Below are 26,706 nucleotides of genomic sequence, written 5' to 3' on the forward strand. Positions count from 1 at the left end.
GTCTTTGTCTGCATGGTTTTGTGTACATTTGTCAGAATATCTAGCAAATGATAAGTCTTAAGAAAAGCAGCAGTCTAATTAAATTGCATTTTTCAAAGGCCAGTGTAATAGCAGGGTGAGAAATGGACCTATCTCATAGCACTTGCCTATTCTATGGCGGATTTTTGTTTTCTTACCTGTTTCCTGTGGTAGAATTACAAGCTTCGTAAAGGCTTGGACTCTACACCCCAGGGCTTGTCATAAGGCTGGAATATTGGCAACTCTTCATAACATGTTACTGAAAAACTGGGAAGCTTTCAATGAGAGTGGTATCTGGTATTTGAGCTGGGTCTTCAAGGATGAATAACATTTAGATAGGCAGCAAAGGAAAGAAAAAACATCGTGAGTGAATAGACCACAAAGAAAAGACGGCATGGGATATTTAGGGGACAGCTAATTTTCCAGGCTGGTTGGGGAAAGGGTATATGGAGTGATGTGCTCAGAGGGAACTATAAAGGAAGTCTTGAGGCAGGACATGGGGGACTCCAGTGTTGTTTTGAGTTTGAGAAATCTTCTCTAGCCCATGGCCATTCACCTCGAGGACAGAACAGAGGGCATCTGTGAACTCACATACACTCACAATATGTCAAATAGTTAAATTTATTGAGTCACAGTTTGCAAAATTGTGTTCATCTCCACACTAGGTTTCTTTCCACCACTTCTTACTATCAAATGGATGGCAGCTTTGAGAGTCAGTATCAGTAGCCTGTGATACTGACTGTATATCAGTGCAATGGAAATATTTTCAGTTTTCATTCATTTTTAATGTTACCAATGCCCTGAAATCACTAAATCTGACTTTTTTTTTCTAAGCTCTGGGCCTGTGAGTCCAGGTTTACAGATGTAGCTTACAGATATGAGATTCAAATTCATTTGTATGCAAACATATCTCAGTGGATTTTGTTATACTTCTGTTCATCTTGAAATTCATGAAATTCTTCAGACATCTGACAATGCATAGAATGTTAAATATATGCTATCATTTTTCTAAGACACTTGATTGTTGATCCTAATGTATTTAATCAAACTCAAATTAGAAATTGGTTCCAACAGCCAGTCTTACAGATCAGCACTGATCAGTAGGAACAATAAAGTGAGTCACGAAGATGAGCCATATATATAATTTTAAATTTCCTGATGGCCATATTTAAAAAAGTGAAAAGAAACATGAAAGTAATTTTAATAATGTATTTCATTTAACCCAAAGTATTCAAAATATTATAATTTCAACAGGTAATAAATACACAGAATGATGAGATATTCTACATTTATTATTTTCATACTAAGTCCAGACTGTATTTTATACATACAACACATTTCACTTTAGCCACATTTCAGGGGCACAATAGTCACATAAGGCTAAGAGCTGTAGATTCCAGCTCCTTAGAACAGTTAGTTCCTTCAAAGAATTGAAAGAATGATTTATATCCCCCTTTCTCTTGCTCCCATCCAAGCAGTGATATTGCAAAATTTCTCTCTCATCTATGGATTTTTGTGGGGATAGACCTAAGAGATTATCTTGCCCCAAACTTTTGTATTATGGTCAATGAAGCTGAGATCCATGGAGAGAAGAGTCTTCGCCAGTTCAGCCATATCTCCTCTTGTGTTGGTGCAGTCTCCACTCCATGAAGCATGTCCATAGTGATTAAAGAGATGAGATAGTCTGAACTGAGAATTGTAATAAGGAATGGCTTCTTCGATTAATAGAGTTTACAGAAGTACATAATGTAGATTTGGGAGGTGTCTTGTGACAGAAACCTCTAACTGTATCCACATATATTCTTTTCTTCCATGGTAACAAAACCCTTAACTTGGCAGGGTGTATATCTTCTTTATCTTAAGAAGATAAAGGATATATGTGCCAACCTCTCTGAAGATATGTGCCCACTTCCCTGAAACCTGAAGAGAAGGGCATGAACTAAACTTTGACAGTGAGACGTTTAGGGAAGTGATGAGTACAACTAAAGGAAATATACACATAGGGAAGAACAATGCTCTTCCATTCTCCTCTTTCTTACTGACTGGAATGTGTGAATGATGTTACAGCTTCAGCAACCTTCTTGAACCATGAAAAGAAGACAAGCAAAGTAGGTGGAGAAAGAAGATAGGAGGAGTCTGATCCCTGAGACTTTGGAGCACCACGTGAGTCCTAGACTGACTAGCTACAGACTTTTTGCCTATGAGGAAGAAATAAACTTATATTTCACCTAAGCCACTGTCATTTTAGATTTTTCCATTATTCATAGCTTAACCTATATAGCCTTCACCCTCAAAGGTTTCCTTGATTTGCACCACATACCCCTCTGTCCTACTACCATAGGTTGGGTTCACTGCCCTTCCTCTGCTCTCATAGACTGCTGTATTACCATCAAAATAACTTACCACACTGTATTGTAATTATTTATGCATGTCTCTCATTTTATTCATTCCATGTGTACTGTGTACTTATTGACCACATGTGGCAAATTATCCACAAAATCTCTACACACTTGGAAATGAAACAAAATACTTCTAAATAATCCATGAGTTGAAAAGGAAGTGTCAAAGGATGTTAAAAACATACATAGAACATAATAAAATTGAAAATATAACATATATCAAAATATGTAAGATGCACCTGTAACAGTGCTGAGAGAAAATTTTATGGCACCAAATGCTTACATTAAAATAAGAGTCTCAAATCAAAAATTTACATCTTTACCTTAATAAATTAGAAAAAGAATAATAGAAACTGAAAGCAAATTTAAGGAAGGAAATAATAATAAGCAGAAGTCGAAGAAATTGAAAATAAGAACATAATTAAACCAATAGGTAGTTCTTCAAAAATTTCAATAAAATATATAAACCTATAATAATACTGACAAAGATAAAAAGAAAAATACACAATCATCAATATTAGAAATAAAAAAATGGCTTATCACTATAGACCCTATAGTGTTTAAAAGGATAGTAAAGGAAGATATACACAGTTTATGCTCAAATTCAACAACTTAGAAGAAATATACAAATTTCTCAAAAAACATGTACTGCCAAAAATCATCTAAGATGAAACATATGAATGGTCCTAAACCATTAAATACATTGAATTCGTAATTTAAAATTCCCTCAAAATAAATCTGCAGGCCTAAATGATTTCCCTAGAGAATACTACCAAATATTTAAAGAAGACTTAATACAATTTTACATAATCTACCCCAAAAAATAGAAAAAGAGGGAAACTTCCTAAGTCATTTTACATGAGGCTAGTATTATCCTGATGCCACAACCAGACAAAGAGAGTACCAAAAAAAACTCAAAAAACTCTCAGGCAGTATCTCCAGTATCTCTCATGAACTTAGATGTAAATCTGCAACAAAATATTAGAAAATGGAATCCAGTAATATATGAAGAGAATTTTACTCCATGAGCAAGTAAGATTTATTCCAGCTATACGTGGTTGGTTCAACACTTAAAAATCAATAATGTAATTCGTTGCATTAACAGGCTAAGGAAGGACAACATGATTATATCAATTGAAGCAGAAAAAGCACTTTATAAAGTCTGACATCGAGCAAATTAGTAATGAAGGAAAACTACCTCAACATGATAAAGGGCATCTACAAAAACACTGCGGCTAACATCACACATAAGGTTAAAGATTGAATGCTTTCCACCTAAGATCAGGGCTAAGACAAGAATGTCTACTGTCACCATTCCTAGTCATCATAAATCTGGAATTTCTACCTACCAAAATAAAGCCAAAAAATAAGTCACAATAATTAGGAAATAAATTAAACTGCTACTATTTCTAGATAATATGACTTTCTATGTAGAAAATTCCAAGAAATATCCTAACACTAATAACTGAGTATATTAGCCCATGCTTATGCTGCTATAAAGAACTTCCCAAGACTGGGTAACATAAAGGAAAGAGGTTTAATTGACTCACAGTTTTGCATGGCTGGAAAGACCTCAGGAAACTTACAATCATGGTGGAAGGGGAAGCAAACACATCCTTTTTCATATGGTGGCAGGAGAGGGAAGTGCCTAGCAAAGGGGGAAAAGCCCCTTATAAAACCATCAGATCTCGTGAGACCTCACTCACTATTACAAGAACAGCATGGGGGTAACTGCCCCCATGATTCAATTACCTCTCACCGGGTCCCTCCCATAACATGTGGGGACTATGGGAACTACAATTCAAGATGAGATAGGGTGGAGACATAGCCAAACCACATCACTGAGTTTAGCAACCGCCACAGCATATAACATCAACACACAAGAATCAATTGTATTTCTATGTACTAACAACAAAAATTTGGAAGCCAAAATTTAAAACACAGTACTACTTACAATTGCTCTAAAGAAAATGAAATAATTATAGACACAATAAAAGACACGCAGAATTTGTATACTGAGTTACAAAATGCTTCTGAAAGAAATTATAGATGACCTAAATAAGTGACACGACATACTATGCTCATGGGATTGGAACACTTAACATAGTAAAGATGTCAGTTCTCTCGGAAATGAGCTATATAGATTTCATGTAATTCCCATCAAAATCTCAGCAAGATTTTTTTGTAAATGTAGATGAACTGCTCTAAAATTTATATGGACAAACACAAAACCTGGAATAGTTCAAACAGTCTTGAAAAAAGAAGAAGAAATTGTGTGTTAGCTTCCTATGACTGATATAATAAGTTAACGCAATTTTGGTGACTTAAAACAAGGCACATTTGTTATCTTACAGTTCTGGAGGCTGGAAGTCCAAATTCTGTTTCACTGGACTAACGTCCAGGTATGACAGCAATGGTTCCTTCAGGAGGCCCCAGGAAAGAATCTTTTTCCAGCTTCTAGACGCTGCTGGCCTCATTGGCTCATGGGTGCATTACTCCAATTCTGCTTTCATAGTCATACTGCCTTCTCTTCTGTAGTAAAATCTTCCTTTGCCTCCCTTGTATATAAACACATATAATTTATTTAGGACCCATATAGATAATAAAGAATAATTGTCCCATCTCTCAAGATCCTTAATCCCTTCTGCAAAGTCCCTTCTCCTATATAGTTGATGCTTCAACAACGTGAGGACCAGTAGTGGTGGTGCCTTGCACGATAGAAAATTTGCATATAACATTTTTAAAATTTTTTCAGTAGTTTTGGGGGAACGGGTGGTGTTTGGTTACATGAATAAGTTCTTTAGTGATGACTTATGAGATTTTGGTACAGCCATCATTCAAGCAGTGTACCTTATACTTGTACACTTTTATCCCTCACCCCCCTCCCACACTTCCTCTGAGTCCCCAAAGTCCATTGTATCATTCTTATGCCTTTGTATCCTCATAGCTTAGCTCCCACTTATGAGTGAGAACATACAAGTTTGATTTTCCATTCCTGAATTACTTCACTTAGAATAATGGTCTTCAATTTCATCCAGATTGCTGCGAATGCCATTATTTCATTCCTTTTTATGGGTGAGTAGTATTTCATGGTATGTATGTACCACATTTTCTTTATCCACTTTTTGACTGATGGGCATTTGGGTTGGTTCCATGTTTTTGCAACTGTGAATTGTGCTGCTGCAAACATGCGTGTGCAAGTATTTTTTTCGTGTAATGATTTATTTTCCTCTGAGAAGATATCCAGTAGTGGGATTGGTGGTTCAAATGGTAGATCTACTTTCAGTTCTTTAAGGAATCGTCACACTGTTTTTCCCAGTGGTTGTACTAGTTTACATTCCCACCAGCAGCATAAAAGTGTTCCCTTTTCACCACATCCATACCAACATCTTTTTTTTTTTTTTTTTTTTTTTAATAGCCATTCTTGCAAGACTAAGGAGGTATTGCATTGTGGTTTTAATTTGCATTTCCCTGATTATCAGTAATGTTGAGCATTTTTTTGTATGTTTATTGGCAATTTGTATATCTTCTTTGAGAATTGTCTATTCATGTGCTTAGCTCACTTTTTGATAAGATTGTTTTTTTCTTGCTGCTTTGTTTGAGTATCTTGTAGCTTCTATCCATCCATGAGCATGAGATGTGATTCCATTTGTTTGTGTCATCTATAATTTATTTCAGCAGTGTTTTTTAGTTTTCCCTGTAGAGGCCTTTCAGGGATTCAGGGATGGCTTAACATACAAAGTGAATAAATGTGATACACCACATAACAGAACTAAAAACAAAAATCACATGATTATTTCAATAGACACAGAAAAAGCACATTTGACAAAATCCAGCATCCCTTTATGATTAAAATCCTCAGCAAAATTGGCATAGAAGGAACATACCTTAAGGTAATAAAAGTCATCTATGACAAACCCACAGCCAACATTATACTAAATGGGATAAAGTTGAAAGAATTCTCCCAAAGAACTGGAACAAGACAAGGATGCCCACTCTCACTACTTCTATTCAACATAGTATTAGAAGTCCTAGCCGGAGCAATCACACAAGAGAAAGAAATAAAGGGCATCCAAATCAGTAAAGAGGAAGTCAAACTGTTGCTGTTTGCTGATTATATGATCATGTATCTAGAAAACACAAAAGATTCATCCAAAAACCTCCTAAAACTGATAAATGAATTCAGCAAAGTTTCAGGATACAAAATTAATGTACACAAATCAGTAGCACTGCTATACACCAATAGCAACCAAACTGAGAATTAAATCAAGAACTCAACTTCTTTTATAATAGCTGCAAAAATAAACAAATAAATGAAAATACTTAGGAATATACCTGCATATAACTTTCAACTCCCCCAAAACTTAACTACTAATAGCCTACTGTTGATGGAAGTCTTACTGATAACATGAATAGTTTATTAACATGTATTTTGTATATTTGTATATTTTTTTCTTACAATAAACTAGAAAAAAGAAAATGTCATTAAGAAAATTATTAAAAAGAGAAAATATATTTACTATTAATTAAATGGAAGTGGATCAACACAAAGGTCTTCATCCTCATTATCTTCATGCTAAGTAGACTGAGGAGGAAGAAGAAAAGGAGGATTTGGACTTGCTGTCTCAGGGGAAGAAAAGGAGAAATTGCACTTGCTATCTCAGGGGTGGCAGAGGTGGAAAAAGAAGAGGAGGTGGAAGGGGAGGCAAGAAGCAGGAGAGGCAGGCACAGTCAGTGTAACTTTGTAGAAATACAACATAATTTCTGTCTGATGTTTTTGCTGTTTTATTTCTCTAGTAACTTTGCAGAAATAGAACATGATTTCTTTCTGACTTTTTTGCTTTTTCATTTCTCTAGAAATGCTTCTATAATACCAATCCTTCTTTCACCATTTGTTTTAGTTTTAATGCCCATTAGAAGGATCTACATCACCAAAAAAGTGTCAAAAGAGGTCTTGAATAATCAGAACTGTTTTGGAAGATTGTTTAATGTCAATTTGTTTTCTGGCATGCTTCTTCTACATCTTCTTCCTCATAATCTGGCACCAGTTCAGAAGCACTCATCTAGTCATCATCTGTTAATCCCTCTGGTGTGGTGTCTATTAGTTCTTGAATTTCCCCAAGATCCATATCTTGAAATTCTTCATCCTCTACCTTTTTAACCATATCCACAGTCTGTTTCATGATTCCCTTGATTGGGCTCTGTTGTAAATCCTGTGAAGTCGTGCACAACATCTGGACACAGTTTTCTTCAACAGGAATTTATCGCTGTGGGCTTGATGACATTCATGGCTTTTTCTATAACAATGATGGCATGTTTAATGGTGTAATCTTTCCAGATTTTCATGATGTTCTCTCTACTGGGGTTTTCTTCCACAGAGTTGACAATCCTTTCCATAGTGTACCATGTATAATCAGCCTTAAAGGTCCTCATGACCCATCTATGGAGAATGAATTAGGGATATTGTGTTTGGGAGTCAAGGAGACCATTTCACAACTTTCAATGTTGAACTCATGGGGTTCTGGTGGTCAAGGGCATTGTCCAGTATTAAAATAACTTTAAAAGGCAGTTTTTAACTGGTAAGGGACTTCTTGATTTCAGGGACAAAGCATCAGTGGAACCAAGGTAGGAAAAGGGCCTTTCTTGTCCAGGCCTTCTTGCTGTACAACAACAACAACAACAACAACAACAAAACTGGCAACTGGTGTTTATCTTTTACTTTCAAGGTTTGGGGGTTAGCAGCTTTATAGAGAAGGGCAGCCATTATCATAAACCCAACTGCATTTGCACAAAACAGTAAGGTTAGCCCATCCCTTCCTGCCAAAAATCCTGGTGTTCACTTCTTTTCCTTACTAATAAATGTCCTCCGTAGCATTTTTTTCCTCCAGAATAGAACACCTCTGTCTACATTGAAAAGTTGTTCAGGCAAATTTCCTTTTTCTTCTCTTAATGGCATCTGGAAACTTGTCTGCTGCCTCTTGGTCAGCAAGAGTTTCTTCTCCTGTAACCTTGACATTTTTAGAGCCAAATCTCTTTCTAAAATTATCAAATTGTTCTTTACTGGCATGAAATTCTCCAACTTTAGATCCTTCATCTTGTTTTTCCTTAAAGTTGTCATATAATGACTTCACTTTTTCTCGAATCACATTAGACTCTATAGGTATGCCTTTCTTATAGCAATCCTGCACCCACATAAAAATTGGATTTTCAATACGAGAAAGATGTTTTACAGAAAGTACAGGTTTTCACACTTGAAGCAATAGCTTCACAAATGTACTTTTCTTTGTTTACAACAGATTTATTTATGCTGGATTTATTTATCTTGAAATGGCAGATTGAGGTCTCAGTTGCAGGGCTCAAGCTATGTTACATATCGAACAATTCAACTTTTTTTTTTTTTTTTAATAATGTCAAGACTTTTCTCTGCTTCTTAGGAGACCTTCCAGCATCACTAGTGACACGTCATATAGTTCCCATGGTGTTATTTATGGTATTGCACCAAACATGATAAAAAATACATGAGAACCACAAGAGATCACTTTTTACTGTGATAGGCAATTTGCTGGAAAGACACACTGCTCACATGGAGATGCTTAGCATCATCAGCATTTTAAGTGGATGGGCACAACACTTGAACTCACAACAATAGCAACAGGAGGTGGTCACAAAATTATTAAAGTAATATGTACTATAGTTAATTTTATGCTGTTATGATTGAATACTGTTGTATTAGTCCATTTTCATGCTGCTGATAAACACAAACTGGAGACTGGGGGAAAAAAAGAGGTTTAATTGGACTTACTGTTCTACATGGCTGGGGAGGCCTCAGAATCATGGTAGGAGGCAAAAGGTACTTCTTACATGGTGGTGGCAAGAGAAAATGAGGAAGATGCAAAAGTGGAATCCCCTGGTAAAACTATCAGATCTTGTGAGACTTATTCACTACCATGAGAACAGTATGGGAGAAACCACCCCTATGATTCAAATTATCTCTCACCAGGTCCTTCCCACAACACATGGGAATTATGGGTGTACAATTCAAGATGAGATGTGTGTGGGGACACAGAGCCAAACCACATCAACTGTATCTTCATGTTTCTTTACATTTCTCTCAACTGTAAGTGGTCTGTTTGTATAGATTTTGATACATTTTAACTTTTTATAATAAATTTGTGTATATTTTATTGTAGCAAATAATCAAATAGACCGCCATTTACATGTTTTATGCATTTAGTACATGCCTGTTTCTTAATTTTTTTGATATTTCTAGGCTGTGTGGTTCATCTTCAATTTTTTTCAAGTTTTCAGAAACCCCCCCCCAAATTTTTTCAATATGTTTATCTAGAAAAATTCACCCATAAGGGAACTCACACAGTTCAAACTAATGTTATTTAAGGGCCAACGGTATAAGGAACATTCACAAGTTTCAGGTATTAGGACCTGGATAGTTTTAGGGCCATTATTCAGCCTCCCAAAAAAGTGGCAGAAATAACTCTACCTAATATTAAGGCTTACTATGTAAGCTAAAGTAATCAAGACAATGTCAAATTGGTGGAGAGATAGACACATAGATCAATGGTACAGAACAGAGAACTCAGAAATAGACACACACAATTATGTTCAATTAATTGTGCAAAAGCATGCACTAGGTGCACTGTAGGGAAGATATTTTATATGCATATTAGTCTATTTTCATACTACTATAAAAAAAAGCAGCCCAAGACTGGGTAATTTATAAAGGAAAGAGGTTTACTTGACTCACAGTTCAGCATGGCTAGGGAGGCCTCAGAAAACTTACAATCATGGCAGAAGGTGAAGGGGAAGCAAGGCACCTTTTTCATAAGGCAGTAGGAAGGAGAAGTGCTGAGTGAAGGGGGAGGAGGCCTTTATAAAACTATCAGATCTCCTGAGAACTCACTCACTGTCATAGGAACAGCATGGGGGAAACCACCCCCATGATTCAATTACCTCTACCTGGGCTCTCCCTTAACACATGGTGATTATGAGGATTTACAATTCAAGATGAGATTCAGATCGCATCTTGAATTGTAATTCCCAGTGCTGGGGGAGGGACCTGGTAGGAAGTGATTGGATCATGGGGGCAGATTTCCCCCTTGCTGTTCTCATAACAGTGAATGAGTTCTCATGAGATCTGATGGTTTAAAAGTGTGTGGCACTTCCCCATTTATTCTCTGTCTGTCTCCTGTCACCATGTGAAGATATGCCTGCTTTCCCTTTGCCTTCTGAAATGATTGTAAGTTTCCCACCCCAGCCATGTGTCCTGTACAGTCTGCAGAACTGTGAGTTAATTAAACCTCTTTTCTTTATAAACTACCCAGTCTCAGGTAGTTCCTTATTGCTATGTGAGAATGGACTAATATAATAGTCTTTTAAATAAATGGTTTGGGAACAATTAAACATTCATAGGCAAAAGAAAACTTAAAAAAAAAAAACAAAACTCAACCTAAACCTCACACCTTATATAAAATTAACTTAACATGGATCATCCACTTAAATATAAAGCATAAACTATAAAACTTAACAAAAAATAGGAGAAAATCTTCAAAATCTAGGTGAAAAGTTCTTAGACTTGACACCAAAAGCATAATCCTTAAAGAAAAAGTTGATAAATTGGACTTCATCAAATTTAAAACTTCTGTGAAAGACCCTGTTAAAGAGTGAAAACAACCTACAAACTAGGAGAAGACATTTGAACATCAGATATCTGAAAAAGGAATAAAATATAGAATATTTAATGAATTCTAAAAACTCAGAAATAAAAAACAAGCAATCCAATTAGAAAATGGGCAAAACCCCTAAATAAGCATTTTATTAAAGAGGATATATACAGATGATAAATAAGCATGTGAAAAGATGTTCATCTTTATTAGCCATTAGGGAAACAAAAATTGAAAACACAACAAGACAAAACGACACAATTATCAAAATGCTAAAATTAAAAAATATAATTACAACACCAGATGCTGGTGATGATGCAAAGACATTGGATCAGTCACACATTGCTTGTGGGAACGTAAAATGATTTAGCTACTCTGGAAAATGTTTGGCAGTTTGTTATAAAACTAAGCACGCAACCACCATATGACCCAGCAACTGTTCTCTTGGGCACTTATTCCAGAGAAATGAATATCATTTTCACACAAAAACCTGCATGTGAACACTTATAGCAGTATTATTTGTAGTAGCCAAAACTGAAAACAGTCCAGAGGTTCTTCAATGGATGAATGATTAAACAAATGACAGCACATCCACATCATTCAGCAATAATGAGGAATGAACTATTGATACACATAACTTGAGGGAATCTCAAGGGAATTATGCTGAGTAAAAAAAAAATCCCACAAGCTTACATACTTCATGATTCCATTTATATAACATTCTTGATATGACAAAATTATAGATGTAGTAGAACTGATTAATAGTTGCCAGTGTTTAGGGTTCAAAGTGTAGGGGGAGGGAGATAAGTGTGATTACAAAAGAGTAGCGCAAGAAATCGTTCTGTATCTTAATTGTGATGGTAATTACATAACTTGCCACATATGATAAATTGCATAGAACTAAATACATGCACATACACATACAGACACTCACAAGAATATATAAAACTGGTGATAATCTGAATAAGATTGATAGGTTGTATTAATGTCAATTTCTTGGTTGTGATATTGTACTATAGTTATTCAAGATGTTACCATAAAAATTTGGAAATAACTCTGGAGATAATATTTTAATAAGAGGCATAAGCATACCTTAACTATAAAATGTTTCATCTTCAGAAAACATTCTGAAATGTAATAGAAATGTAACAAATGTGGAAAGGGGAGAATGTGCTGTGAAGTTATTATCAACTTCTATACAAAAATGTTAGGGCTCTGGCCAAAATCTCAACTCAGAATTGCCAACTTTCATAAACTCTGCAAGTAGAAACTTGTCATATCCATAAATGTAAATAACACTTCTTTCTTTCACCTAACCTGATTTAAAATTATTTACTTGCATTTTTCTTATAATTTACAAAGTATTTTCACATGCAAATTCTATTCCATTTTCCTAGTCACATGATGTGGCAGACAGAGCAGAAACTTTTTATCCTCCATTATAAAGACAAGGAAATTGAGTCTGAGAGAAATGATTTGTTCTGACATGAGGCTAAAAAATTATAAAGTTAAGAGTGAAATATGAAATGTGAATCTTTTGACTCCTGATTGATGATGCTACTTGAAAGTGTCTTATAATTCTTAGAGGGTTAGTCTGGTGTAGGGGCAAAAACAACAATGGATTATTAGTCAAAAGACATTGTTTTAAGGTTCAGCATTGAGCCCAGGTCCAAGTTAAAGTTCAATATAAGTTACAGGCATGTGGTGAGAGAGGTGCTACCAAGTTCCATTAAGGAAAGCAAGGAAGGCTTTCAACAGATTTGGCATTTTTTGAGTCCTGAAGAATGCCTTGAATTTTAATATGTGACTTTATTAAGAGAAGAAAAAATCCAGGCAGAGTGTAGTAAAGATAGGGGATGGGGGCAGTGAGGAGGAGTATGGGGAAAAGAAAGTGTAATGGATCCAGTGCCCCTCCATCACCCACCTCCACCTTGACAGCGACTGTCTTCCCCTGTAAATTGCTCCTTTCTCTTCTCTTTTTCTGGGAATCTAGTAATACGAATGTTGGCCCTTGTGACACTGTTAATTTTCTTTGTTCTACTTTCTCTCTCTTGTTCAGATTGGGTAAATTATATTCATCGGTCCTCAAGTTCACTGATGATATCTCCTCTGTCATCTCCACTCTACTATTGAGTCCATCTAGCAAGATTTTTATTTTGGTTGTTGTACTTTTCAGTGTTATAGTTTCCATTTGATTCTTTTTATAACTTCTACTCCTTTATTAAGGTTTTCTTTTTTTTTGTTAAAGATAATTCATAATTGCTGCTTTAAAATTCTCTTCAGATAATTCCAACACCTTGGAATTTATCTTGGTGTTGCCTGTTCGTTTCTTTTCTCATTTAAGCTGTGACTTTTATTTATTTATTTAGTTAGTTATGGTTCTTAGTTTGATGAGTGATTTCCTATGGTATTCTAGACATTTGGAAGACTCTAGATCCTATGTAATCTTTTTTACCAGGCATTATCTCCACTGAAATGTAGTTTGAGGGCCAAGTGAGTGTGTATTTTCAGTGGAAGTGGTGTGCTCACACTGCCTCTTTGCAGAAGGGTGGACTGAAAGTTGAACTTCCTTCTCAGTCCTATAGAACTCCTCCCAGAAAATGTGGGTGCAAACTCATACTGCCTTATTGGGGTATTAGCTCAGCTCCTTAGTGAGCCATAGTGATGAGATGAGAGAGGGAGGAAAGTATTAACTAGCTCCAGCTTGCATAGCCTCATTCATTTTCACTGATGCCACTGACACAACCCTGTAAAGGCATTCAGAGCATGAACCCCCTGATCAGCTCATTTCAGATATAAGGCTAAACAATTGTAAAGTTAGGAATAAATTATGAAATGTGACTCTTCTGACTCCTGATTGATGATTCTACTTGAACATAAGAACTAAGTCTTAGAATTCTTAGAGGGTTAGTCTGTTGTAGGGGCAAAAACAACACTGGATTATTAGTCAAAAGACATTGTTTTAAGGCTCAGCACTGAGCCAGGTCCAAGTTACCACCCTACCACCCACCACCACACCACCCTACCAGTAAGGAAAGGATAGAAGGAATCTGAACTAGAGGATTAGCTCTGTTGGGGTGCAGAAAATGATTTCCCAAAATACGGCAGTTGAGTATGTTGACTGCTTTTAAGAATTGCAAGGACTCAAAAATAAACCCTAGAATCAAGGGCTCTCTAACTTGTCTCATTTCTCCCTCCTTTCAAATGCAAGGTGGGCCCCTGTCTCCTCCCTCCTCTATGACAAAATGTATATAAGCTTTTGTGCCCCATTGGGGAGTTGGAGTGATCACTCCGATATGGTTTGGCTGTGTCCCCACCTGGATCTCATCTTGAATTATAGCTCCCATAATTCCCATGTGTTGTGGGAGGGACCTGGTGGGAAATAATTGAATCATGGGGGTGGTTTCCTCTATACTGTTCTCATAGTAGTGAATAAGTCTCACGATGTCTGATGGTTTTATAATGGGTTTCCCTTTTCACTTAGCTCTCATTCCCTCTTGCCTGCCACCATGTAAGACATGCCTTTTGCCTTCCACCATGATTGTGAGGACTCCCCAGCCATGTGGAACTGTGAGTCCATAAAACCTCTTTTTTCTTTATAAATTACCCAGTCTCAGGTATGTCTTTATCATCAGCATGAAAACAAACTAATAAACACTCTGTGATTCTCTCCCATGTATGCATTCCTGACTATTAGTCTGCCATTTGTCAACTGATTTTCAGGAAACTTAGAGGATAAAGTGGAAGCTTTTCCTTGGCCCTGCAAAAGTTGTCAGGGCCAAAATGGTGTCACCAAAGTTAAGAAAACTCTGGAAATAAGAGCTAGGGAAGGCCATGAAGAGAGGGTTCTCATGCTTGTATGCTTGATAATAACAACAGAAAAAATCTCTACAAAAATCACCACCTGGCACAAAGGCCATCACAATCACACAAAAAGACACTTCTGCAGGACATATGACTAGCACTGTCTGTCCAACCTCAGGCTGGTGTCATATTTGTCATTGATCTTTGTAGCCAAGGATAATTATTTCAAGAACAATTGTGAAATGCTCCTCATTTCTTTTTTCTTTAGAAATGTTTGTCTTCCGTTACTCCAAATATGCACATAGTTTACTATTGCATGTATATTCCCTTTGCAATGCTCTATTTCCAAATAAACGTAATTTCCTCTTAGAAAGCCTCTCTCTGTCATTTAGGTTGACAGCCTGTATAGTTTCCTATTCTGTCCTGCTGGTAACAGTACCAGAAGAGGAAATCAAATCATTAGCATTTACTTCTTCAGGAAAGAGTATGGTGAGGTGGAAGACAATTTTCCTCTTTGGGGAGGAAGAATAGAAGGGGTTTTGCCATTGGTGTTTATCTGGAGTAGCACAGATATTGCCAAAAAGATTTCCTCTTGTTAATTTGTCCTTTCCTGGCTAGGGGAAACATGCTTTTGTCAGCCCTTTGTGTGTTTGTGTGTGTACATGCTCACACGTGTGTGCACCTATTGGTGGTTCTAGCCTGGGGGCTTCTGCAGTGTCCTATCCAGGATACATGGACACAATAAGGATACCCAGAAAATTCACTATCATAGCATTCCTTACATCCTGAGGTTCCTAGATTGCCCACATTTTCCCACCTTTAAGTATTTCCCTTTGCTTATCTGTTATGCTATTTCCAGGGTTATTTTAGTTGCAAGACAGTACATGGGAGAAATGAGGCTTCTCTCTCTTGGGTGGGCCCAGAAATCTCCGCTAAGTATCAACAAGACTTTCTAATCCTCATATTATTACCTTTTTGCTGTGATAGACTACATGCTTTTCTTTGAAACTCATTTCTCTCTCAGCATTTACTGCTGTACATTGTGAGTTTCCTCCTATCTTTTGGTCACTTCAAAGTGCCCTTCACAGTTTCCTCTTTGTCAGTAGCTAAATGCTTCTGTTCTCCAGGATTCTACCCTAGCCACTTTCATCTTGCCTCCTCTTCTTTCCCTCCATAGCCTTACCATCAGCCATATGTTGAAAACTCACAAATCATGGTCTCTAGTCTCTAATCCCAGTCCAGTTTCCACTGGAAACCTTCACCTGGCTGTCTCATAAACATCTTGCAACTGTGTTATCTAGAATGTAATTTATTGTTCACATGTGCATGTGCAAATAGATTTTCACCCAAATTGACCCCTTTGTGCATTTCTAGACTTGGTCAATGACCCCATGACCCACCCAGGAATCCCACTCAGAAACATGACAGTCACCTTGTTTCTCCCTTTATTCTAAACTCCAACACATCACCAAGCTTTGGCCATTCTCCCTACTAAGTAATTCTCAAGTCCATCCTCTTGTCATTGTTCCCTCTGGCAATGGCTAGAGCATTTGTTCAAAATCTCATTCCTGGATGATTCTAATAGTTTTCTAATTGGTCTACCTGTCTTTCTCCATTCCCACAGAGGCTCTAGAGTGATCTTTTCAAAATGCAAGTATGATCAAGTTTGCCTAAATCCCTTCCTAATTCCTCATTACCTCTAAAGAATGAATTCTAAACTCTAATTTCTCTAGCTCATCTTCCATAATTTCCTCCATCCATTTCCAGAATCAGGCTGTGATCTCTCAGACCCCACATTTTCTCTGTGCTTTTGTTCACTGTCCTGTCTGCCTGAAATGTGAAATGTCTTCCTCTCCTTCCCTCACCTTCACCCACTCTACCTAAACGAATCCTACTAGACCTACAAGATTCCAGTCATGTAATCTCCTCAGGGAAAATATTTCCCACTCCTCATTAAAGGTGCTTATCTTCCCTGTTTCTAAAACACCCTATGCTTGTTAAATTGTTGACTTGCTTCTTTGCCTCCCATCTGGGATTTGGGAGAAACTCTGAGGAAGGTTCATTTTCCACCTTGGCATAATATGAATAGAAAACAGAAAGGTGAGTTCCTCCGCCCTTTGACTAGTCATCTTGGAGAAGAAGTGTACCACAGGCCAGGCACGGTGGCTCACACCTGTAATCCCAGCACTTTGGGAGGCCGAGGCGCGCAGATCACGAGGTCAGGAGATGGAGACCATCCTGGCTAACACGGTGAAACCCTGTCTCTACTAAAAATACAAAAAATTAGCTGGGGGTGGTGGTGGGCACCTGCAGTCCCAGCTACTTGGGAGGTTAAGGCAGGAGAATGGTGTGAACCCAGGAGGCAGAGCTTGCAGTGAGCCGAGATTGTGCCACTGCACTCCAGCCTGGGCGACAGAGCCAGACTCCGTCTCAAAAAAAAAAAAAAACAAGTGTACTACAGTGGTCAAGAGCACTGACCTGGAGCAGAACAGTTGGGTTCAAATCCTGGCTTTGCTACTTACCAGTTTTGTGACATTTATCAGTGTCCCCCCATCTTAACATAGGCATAACATTATCTTTTTTATTGGATAGTTGTGAGGATTAAAGTAAGAGCATGTCAATGTAGAAAGATTATATACGTTCTATAGTTCAAAAACATTGGCATGTAGATTATAAATATTTGCTATCTTAAAATATTTTTATTTGGGGGCAGGACTTTGAGCTGCTCCACCCCACCCCCACCTCCTGCTGCCCACGAAAGAATCAGAACCACTGCTGGGCAGGGTGGCTCATGCTGGAATCCCAGCACTTTGGGAGGCTGAGGCAGGCAGATTGCTTGAGCCCAGGAGTTTCAGACCAGCCTGGGCAACATGGAGAAACCCCATCTCTACAAAAAATACAAAAGGTAGCCAGGCATGGTGGCTGTAATCCCAGCTACTTGGGAGGCTGAGGTGGCAGGAATGCTTGAGCCTGGGAGGTGGAGGCTGCGGTGAGCCAAGACTGTGCCACTGCACTTCAGCCTGGGCAACAAGGTGAGACCCTGTCTCTGAATGAATGAATGGATGAATGAATGAATGAATGAATGAATGAATGAATCAGAACTACAAGAAAACCTGCTAATCTCTCCACATTGTCCCGAGCCCATTAATTTCCCAGCTGTTTTGTGGCCTGAAGCTTCCAGCCACCACAGAAACCAAGATATGCTAGACAATGGTTCCTCCCAGTTAAAGTATGGCAGATTTTCAGAAGTTTTTTGTAAAACCAAAGCACATGGTGGTCATTTCAGGGGCTAGTGTTAGTGAGGTAAGTGGGGTTCCACTTCAGACAAGCTGGAGGTCATTGGGGAAAATGTCAGCTCAGGCCCTGGCGGCCCCTCCGGCCTCTGCCCACGCTTTTCCGGGTGCGGGAGCTCCCCACTGCCGGTGGGAGGTCAGGCAGAGCAGGAGCCCAGCCCTGCACCTCACCACCACCGAATGTGATGCCCTGCTGGGCGAACAGGGCCGCCAGGGCATGATCATGACAGAACAACCATGAGCGGCACCCAAGGCTGGCACCAAGAACCTTCTGGAAATCCACCCTAGCTTATGTTAAACTCCATGTACCTCTTGTGGAGTCGTGTCTGAGAATTATGAGAGTCAGTTGGTCCACCTTTATCAGGAGAAGGTGCTCCAGGACCTGGTACTCAAGATGCCAGAATCCCAGTTGAGAAATTCCCTGGGTGTGAAGAGGCAGAGAGCAGGGGCTTGCCGCAACCTTAAGCCCTGTGGTTTGGTGAAAACTTGGATCCTGCCTTTCTGGAGGAGGTTGACAGACAGTTCACCCTTGTGACTATGTCTAGTGGCATATGCTCCCCCTGTGGTGTACCCCGCAGCTGTGTTTGCTCACCAGATGTCCGCCAAGGGAGTGACAGTGACTGAATTTAACATGGAGACCACCCCAGCCATGAGCAGATTCACGTTTCATTTCCAGGGACCCTGTGGTAGGATGCTTCCTGAAGCCCTTGCTGGTCATGAAAATGAAACTGTTTCTTAAGCATCCTGGGAAGAAATAAATTATAGTATAACTAAGTGGTGAGCTGCATATTGGATGATCCAAAAATATTCTGATTCCCTGGCTGGAATCCAACCTGTTGATAGGTGTTTAGGGCTCAGAAGTAGCAAGAGCAAAGGTATTTAGGAGTCAGAGAACTGTAAAGTGAATGCATGTTATTTGATTTGAACTGAAACATAAGAGACCTTTGATGTATTTAGTTGGTTATTGGGACTGAAAAATGTTGTAATTAGATTGTCTTTAAAAATGTAATCATCCTGATTATATTTTTCCTATTTGGGCAAAGATAGAAGTAGAGGGGTAAAATCCTGCTATTTAGCACAAGTTTTAATGGAAAATAAAATCATTCTCTACAGTAAGGTAACTACCTACTTATATAAAGATGTTACCCCAGGAACAAAAATTCTTTTTTTAACTATTACTTGTAACATTGAAAACATGTTCTTCCCTTTCTCAAGGTTAGGATTTGCCACTTGGATTTTAATAATCCCTTTGCTCACCTATGAGGAGCAACAATAAATGCAATACATTTTGAAGGAGAATTATCCTGGAGAATAATCAAGGTAGAGTATTTTCTTTTAGAACCAGATTTACTCCATTAGGACTTCAGCAAAGAACTGGTTTTTAGGAAAAGAATTCATAAAAAACTATATGGTAGAACCATTTGGGTATTTTCCAAGTGGTTGAGAATAATTGCTATGAAAATGAATAGGGAAATTTTAAATTAATTATTTAAAAAGGAGCCACTGAATAGATTTTCTAAGCTTGAAACTATCTAGAGTACCATGAAATCGTGTTTACAATTCCTTCTCAACAATGTGCTTCTCCTCTAGAAGCACATACATTGTTCAGTAGATATTTGTTCAATAATACTTTGTGGGGAAAAAAATCACTAGATTAAGAGACTCCCCTGAACCACTCCCAAGTTAAAAAAAGAAAAAAAAAAAAAACTCTCAAAAGCAAGGATATGTATACTTTATTCCCTCACTCAAAAAATTATGTTCAAATATAAAATTAATCTCTAAAAACTCCCTTATAGGGGAGTCTCTCAAATATCATTCCCCCCCTTATCTTTCATTCTGCTCCCTATTGCCTATATCCAGTATTTCAGAATATAGGAAGAGACAGAAGGCAGAGGCTTGCTTTTCACCTGCTTCCTCTTGAGACAGCAACACTGTGACCATCTTCCTCAAAGATGCCTGGAGTTCTTCTGGATGTCAGTCCAGGAAAGACACAAAACAGCTCTGCATTGCAGAGACCTCCCTAAAACACCTCCCTCCCATATTGGATAATTTCAACATGGCAGGGACACCCATGTGTGAAGTTCTTATTGGAAACCTTTAACAGATATGGTTTAAATTTTAATACAATGGGCAATGTTTTGTTTTCTAGAAAGACAAATTCTTACAGCTGATTGCATGCAGGAAAAGCTTTATTAAGTCAAGAAGCGGTTACACTTTTTAAAACTGCTATGCAGAATACTCAAACATTTTTAAAGGACATAGGAAACTACTAACATCTTTAGTGAGAGAGTTCCACTTTCACAATTTTCTCTGCTCCCAAACCCCTAATGATCAGCTATAGCATATTCATTTTTTAATATAGTATATGTCACGCAGCAATTTGTCAAAAGCTTTTGTTGTGAAAACACTTTTCTTAATTAAATACACAATTAAAAGATATGATTAAACACTTACACGATGTGAAATGTTTAAAGGTAATACACAATAATAGGGTTACCAAAGGACACCTTCCAATTTTTCTTTCTATTCATTTTGATGTTTTGTTCTTTTCAAAACATTTTCTCTTATTACATTTATTACTAAAGGCCTTACTTTAAATACATCATGCTACTTTTGTTCTCCTCTTCAAATGCCAATCTTTTAACAATTTGAATTCTCTGGCCTGGGAAAAAGAAGTTATCCACTTACAAGGTATATTTATTGACAATATGGATGTTACAGTCCAAACAGCACAAAATCAACCATGTACATGTAACACGGTGAAATGAGTCCACGTTTTCTACACACTACAGGATAGGAAGAGCTGGCTCTTAAGGCCCAGGGCTCACATGATTATGCACTTGTCAAGCAGCTTCTCAGTGGTGTTGGGCATCTGGGATTTCTTCTCGGGCTCCTGGAGGTCGGTGGTGGGCTGCTGCTTGTAATTCAGCAGCATGTGGAACAGCTCATGCACATTCATATCGGTCTTCGCCGAGATCTCCATGAAGGCGCAATTCCACTCCATCGCACAGGTGGCACCATCATTCAGGGTCACCTCCCGGTGGATGTCATCACTTTTATTGCCTACCAGCACGATGGGGAACTTATGCAGGTTGTTACCTTTGATCTTGCGGATCAGCTCATAGAAGGCCTTCAGCTCTTCCAGGGTTTCCTTCTTGGTGACTGAGTAGACCAGGACGAAGGCGTGGCCCCGGGCTATAACGTGGCGCTGCAGAGCGCGGTTGCTCTCGCCACTCTTGCTGTCGGTGATGTGCAGGGAAAGCACACCGTGGCTGCAGCCCAGCAACTGGCAGTAGGTATTTTCAATGGTCGGCAGGTACTCATGACGGAAGTTGCCGCTCGCCCACTTGTGCAGCAGCGTGCTTTTCCCCACACCAGCGGTGCCGACTACCACGACGCGGTAATCTCTGACCCTCCTGTGGGACTTGAAGGCGCGGAGGATAAGCAGGGCAGGCAGAAGCCGCAACCGCTGCAGCAGCTGCTGTTCCTTGGAGCCAGAACTGACGTTACCCATCGTTGGGATTCGGAGGGGAGATACGTGCACAAGTTCTCCCACACTTAGCTGGCAGCAGGAGACTGACTCCCTAGGAAGAAAGTGAGACGGTGAGAGATGGTAGTGGTAACCTATAATGTTGTCAGATGACGTCAGCCTGGCCAGCTGCTCCACTAGGACTCTGGAGAGAGTCCACCCCGTGACGCAAAGGGGTGCACACGGCGAGAAGAAAATTCCCAGGCACAAAGTTCAGCCTGCTAGACCGAGGGACCGGCAGGTGATATATATTCAGCAGACCTGGTGGTTTGCTTTTTACCATCTAGAAAGTGCAACAATACTACCTTTTGTTTTCTTTCCTTTAACTGTTTTATTAAATTCTCACTACACCCCTACAAGAAACACTTACTCTCATTTCCTCTCTTGTAAAATGAAGATTTTAATTGAAGAGGACTGAACAGTCAAAGAGAAGCAGGTGGGGGAATTTTCCCCACCCTCCGGGGCTGAATGCCAACGTGACATTTAGAGTGACACCACCACCCTGGTTAAAGCTACAGAGTCATCAGTACAGGGGAAAGAAGGGGTGTTTGGCATCAGTGGTGTGGGATGTAGAGAGGGGAGGCAGCTGCAGTCAGCACAGCCCCAGAAGAGGCATGGGGAGCACCTTTGCTCTGAGCATGCTGTCACCATGTGCCACCAAGAGCTGAGGGAGGGGTCTTAGTTCATGAATCCTTAGTCACAATCACAGTGGAGTTAAAATATATATATATATATATGTACCTTTCTTTTCAGTATCTCATCTCTGCTTAGAAAACATTCTAAATATTGAATGAGTTTTTCTACAGAACAGTGGTTTTTCTTTTGCCATGGCTACTACCTTTAACAGAGTAGTTTTAATTCAGCCTTATGGAAGTAGAGGAAATTTCAGGATTTGGACAGTCAATGAACTTTTTGAGTTCTGGAAAAAAACACAGTAGAATAGGTTTGTAAGAAACTTTTCTCAGAGGTATATCCTCAATACCAGACAGCTGCCCAGGGGGACTGCTTCAGAAGCATCCTAGGTTAGATGGAAAAAGTTCTAGGCACCATGCAGACAGACTGCATAGCTGGCCTCTGGACACAGGTAGGAAAAGTACAAGGCAATGTCATTCCTCTGGCACGAAGTATAGAAATTTATACGTGTTTCTATGTGATGATGGTCCTGAAAATGCACTTCTCTTCAGGTACAGCTGTGATTGTGTCATGTACAATACCAGAAAGAGAAGAGATGCTTTTTGTATATAGCACACTCCCTATATAAACTAGCCTTTCTTGCTGGCTGCGTAGTTGAACACATACTGTCCCAGTACTGGGGAAAAGGACCCTTTTAGAATGTGCAAGGCCATGAGAGTAATATGTTCGTATTAGAGTTTTGGTGGTGGTTTTTTTTTTTTTTTTTTTGAGTCAGGGTCTTGCTCTATCCCTCAGGCTGGAGTGCAGTCATGCGATCATGGCTCACGGCAGCCTCAACCTCCTGGGATCAATCAATCCTCTCACCTCAGTCTCCCGAGTAGCTGGGACTACAGGCATGTGACACCATGCCCAGCTAATTTTCTTATTTTTTGTAGGGACGGGGTTTCACTGTGTTGTCTAGGCTGGTCTTGAACTCCTGTGTTCAAGTGATCCTCCTGCATCGGCCTGCCAAAGTGTTGGGATTACAGGTGTGAAACAACATGCCCACCCCATATTAGAGTTTTCATTTGGAAAAAAAAAATGTTGTTGCTGGTTGTTATATCTTCAGACTTACTTGCTTCTAATTCTAGTCTGGCTTCTTTAAGATAGCGTGATTCTAAGAGTATTCTAAACTTAAGTGGCAAAATTTAAGTAAATGATTTTATATTCTTGATTAAAGGGGACCAGGGATGTTAATACAATAAATATTTGAAATTGATACAAAATAAATACATACATATGTCTAAATCATTCAGTTTTGCAGCTTTCAGATAAAATCTAGCACTTTGTTCCAGTCTATAAGATGTGGTTAGTTGATATCATCTAATATTAAGTAATGATATCAGCTATCCAAATCCTGGGCACAATTCCTTTAGCAATGATGACCTTTAATAAAATTTAGCTTTAAAAACTAGATTTCTGCTACAGTGATGCAATCTTTCACATCTTATTTATTGGCAAAAATCAACAATCCAGCTTTCCTTAGGTCCTCACGCACTAGAGTTCTCTAGTCACAGAAATCCTAGCCCTGTCTGCACTGCCCACAACTATTATAAACTCCACGTTAGTATCAAGAGTTCCAGTAAAGACCAAGTATCTCTTGGCCACCAACATCCCACATTAGTAAATGTGCATTACTAATTATTCTGTTTTACATTACTTCCTGCTATAGGCGATGTATGTACAAATTCATTCATAGAAAATTGGTAAAGCAGCCAGGCGCGATGGCTCATGCCTGTAATTCCAGCACTTTAGGAAGTCAAGGTGGGAGGATCGCTTAAGCAAAGGAGTTCAAGACCAACCTGGCTAAAGGGAGACCCCCGTCTCTATCAGAAAGAAAATAAAAGAAAAAGAAAATTGGCAAAGGACACATGTGATAACTGAAGTTTCCAGATGTGAAGAGAACTCTCATTCTTAGGCAGTGGACCCCCCTCCCCCCAGCACTCCTTCCAGCTTCCCAGACAACCTGGCCTCAGGCTGAGAGGGAGGTGAAAGCTTCCAGGAACCGGAGGGCGTCCAAACCCAGCGGCCGTGCGGAGCTCAAGGTCCCGCCGCTGTTGCTGCGGTACCAGCCTGGCTCATGGACATCACCACGCATCTGCAGGGTCAGGTTTCTCTCTGGTGGCTGTAGTAGCAGCTACCCTCCTCGTTCATCTCAATCTTACTTTTACACTACACGACTCCACTATTATTTCCTGAATACTAGCTACCTAAGCAGCTGTAATAGTGGACACTATGTCAACCTTTAAGCTCGCACACTTAACCAAGCCTCGTTCTTCTATATTAAAAAGTGCTAGCTTCCCAACGGGACTATCCAAAGTGCAGTTGCAGGACCTGCCACGAGCCCGCAGGGGCTGCGAGTGGCTGCGGGTGGCTCTTGCATAATCGCGCCAAGAAAGACGTGGTACCAGCTATAGGGACAACTCGCCCATAAACTTCCACTGGGGACAGCATCTGCTGGTTTGTCTGGCACATGTTGTTTTCAAGTACCCCTAAAAAAGCGAAAGAAAGACTTACCTTTCTCGGAGGCACGAACCACGCAGCCTAGAAGACAAATGCGCTGCTCGCAGAGACTGCCGCGACAACCAACTGGACACCCCGAACGCTCACTCCTCCGAGTTTTGATTCCGACTTGCGCACAGGAGCGGGGTGCGGGGGCGCAGGGAGTGTCGGTAATAGGCATAAATTCCGCTTGCGCGATGCGTGGTGAGAAACCAGCCGGGAGGGGCTGGCCCAACGCAGAGCGGCCCGAGGTCAGCTTGGCATCTGCAACACTCGAGTGGCTAGTCCAGAAGTTCAGGGTGGGGTTACAGGTTGCGGAGGAACTGTTAAACTGTGGACTTTTTCTCACCTGTTGGAATAAGCTTCAGGCAAAACTTTGCCAACAAAAACCGGTCCAACTGATTTTTGACGAAGGTCCAAAAGCAGTTTAATGCAGGAAAGATAATCTTTTCCACAAATAATACTGGAAAGATAGGACATCCATAGATCCCCCCGCCAAAACAAACAAACAAACAAACAAAAAACCCTTAAATAAAAAGTGGCTAGACATAACTGTAACGCGTAAAATTACAAAAGCGTTTTAAAAAACAACAAACTCTTTATTGCCTAAGGCTAGGCAAAAGGTTCTTACATTGACATTAGTGGCATGACTAGTAAAAAGAAATTTTGATGAATTAGACCCCATACATTTTGCTTTGTGAAAGACCCTGTAACGATACTGAAAAGGTTTACCTAGGAGAAAATGTTTACAAGCCACGTATCTGGCATACAACCAGTATCTAGAATATGTACATACATAACTCAAAAGTCAATTATTTTAAAAAATTCAATTAGAAAATAGAAGACATGAACAGACATTTCACTGAAGATATGCAGATAGCAAATAACCATATGAAAACCTTTAATGTCATTAGCCACTAGAGAAATGGGAATACGTGGCTTTCGTTATTCCTCGCCTACCACTAGGGCGGGTTGAGGGTCTGGCTCCAGTAGCCCCGGGTGCCTCTCACTCCTTGGGCGCACTGCTACTATCCTGGCAGAACCCTCGCCGAACCCTCGCAGGACGCCCCATCGGGTCCACCAGCGGCTAGGAATACCGCTCCGCACCTCCCACCACCAGTCCCTTTTCCAAATGCGCCTGCGTCTGCCCGCCACGTCTCCGAGCCGGTCTGGCTTCTTTCTCCCTTGCCTGTGAGCGCCTGGCGGCGGATGTATTGAAAGCTGCGCACCACCGCCTACCGAGCGTTCAGGGGAGTGTATGGAAGTTGTTGGCAGCAGGTTTTGACAGCAGCACCCTGTGGGCGTAGTCCTTGGCGGTGGCACCTGGTTTTGTGTGCCCCAGCCAGCTGAGGCCAGGGTGTGTGGTGTGGGGCCGCTGGTACTGCTCTTCCGCCACTATAATCCCTCCCCCTACCAGGTACCTGGTGCATAGAAGTTTAAAGACCTGTGAGGTCTAGCCTGGCGCCTGTAATCCTAGAGAATAAGGAGGTTGAGGCCAGGAGTTAGAGACCAGCCTGGGCAACATGGGGATAACTTGTCTCTACTTTTAAAAAATGTAGCCCAGTGTGGTGGCTGCCGCTTGTCGTCCCAGCTATTTGGGAGGCTGATGTGGGAAGATCACTTGAGCCCAGGAGATCAAAGCTGCAGTGAGCCGTGATCACAGCCACTGTACTCCAGTCTGAGCAACAAAGTGAGAACTTGTCTCAAAACAAATTCCAACTTGATTCTGGTATAGCATCACATGACAGGTAGCAGCCCTAAAGGAGATCAAAGTATTTTACCCCAAAATATATTTCTGGCATATTTTGGAA

The 26,706-nt window shown here is 39.7% G+C and overlaps 1 protein-coding gene across 1 annotated transcript; it reads right to left on the reverse strand.

Moving 5' to 3' along the window:
• Window positions 1–20,363: 20,363 nt before the first annotated feature.
• DIRAS3 (DIRAS family GTPase 3) lies at window positions 20,364–26,375 on the reverse strand. Its single transcript, XM_009210679.4, has 2 exons — window positions 24,911–26,375; window positions 20,364–21,776 (listed from the first exon to the last, which is right to left on the reverse strand). The coding sequence occupies exon 2, from the start codon at window positions 21,704–21,706 to the stop codon at window positions 21,017–21,019; it is 690 nt and encodes a 229-aa protein (XP_009208943.2). The 5' UTR covers window positions 21,707–21,776; window positions 24,911–26,375; the 3' UTR covers window positions 20,364–21,016.
• Between the last annotated feature and the right edge of the window lie 331 nt (window positions 26,376–26,706).

The sequence above is a fragment of the Papio anubis genome, chromosome 1 (genome assembly GCF_008728515.1).
Source record: "Papio anubis isolate 15944 chromosome 1, Panubis1.0, whole genome shotgun sequence".
Taxonomy (NCBI): domain Eukaryota; kingdom Metazoa; phylum Chordata; class Mammalia; order Primates; family Cercopithecidae; genus Papio; species Papio anubis.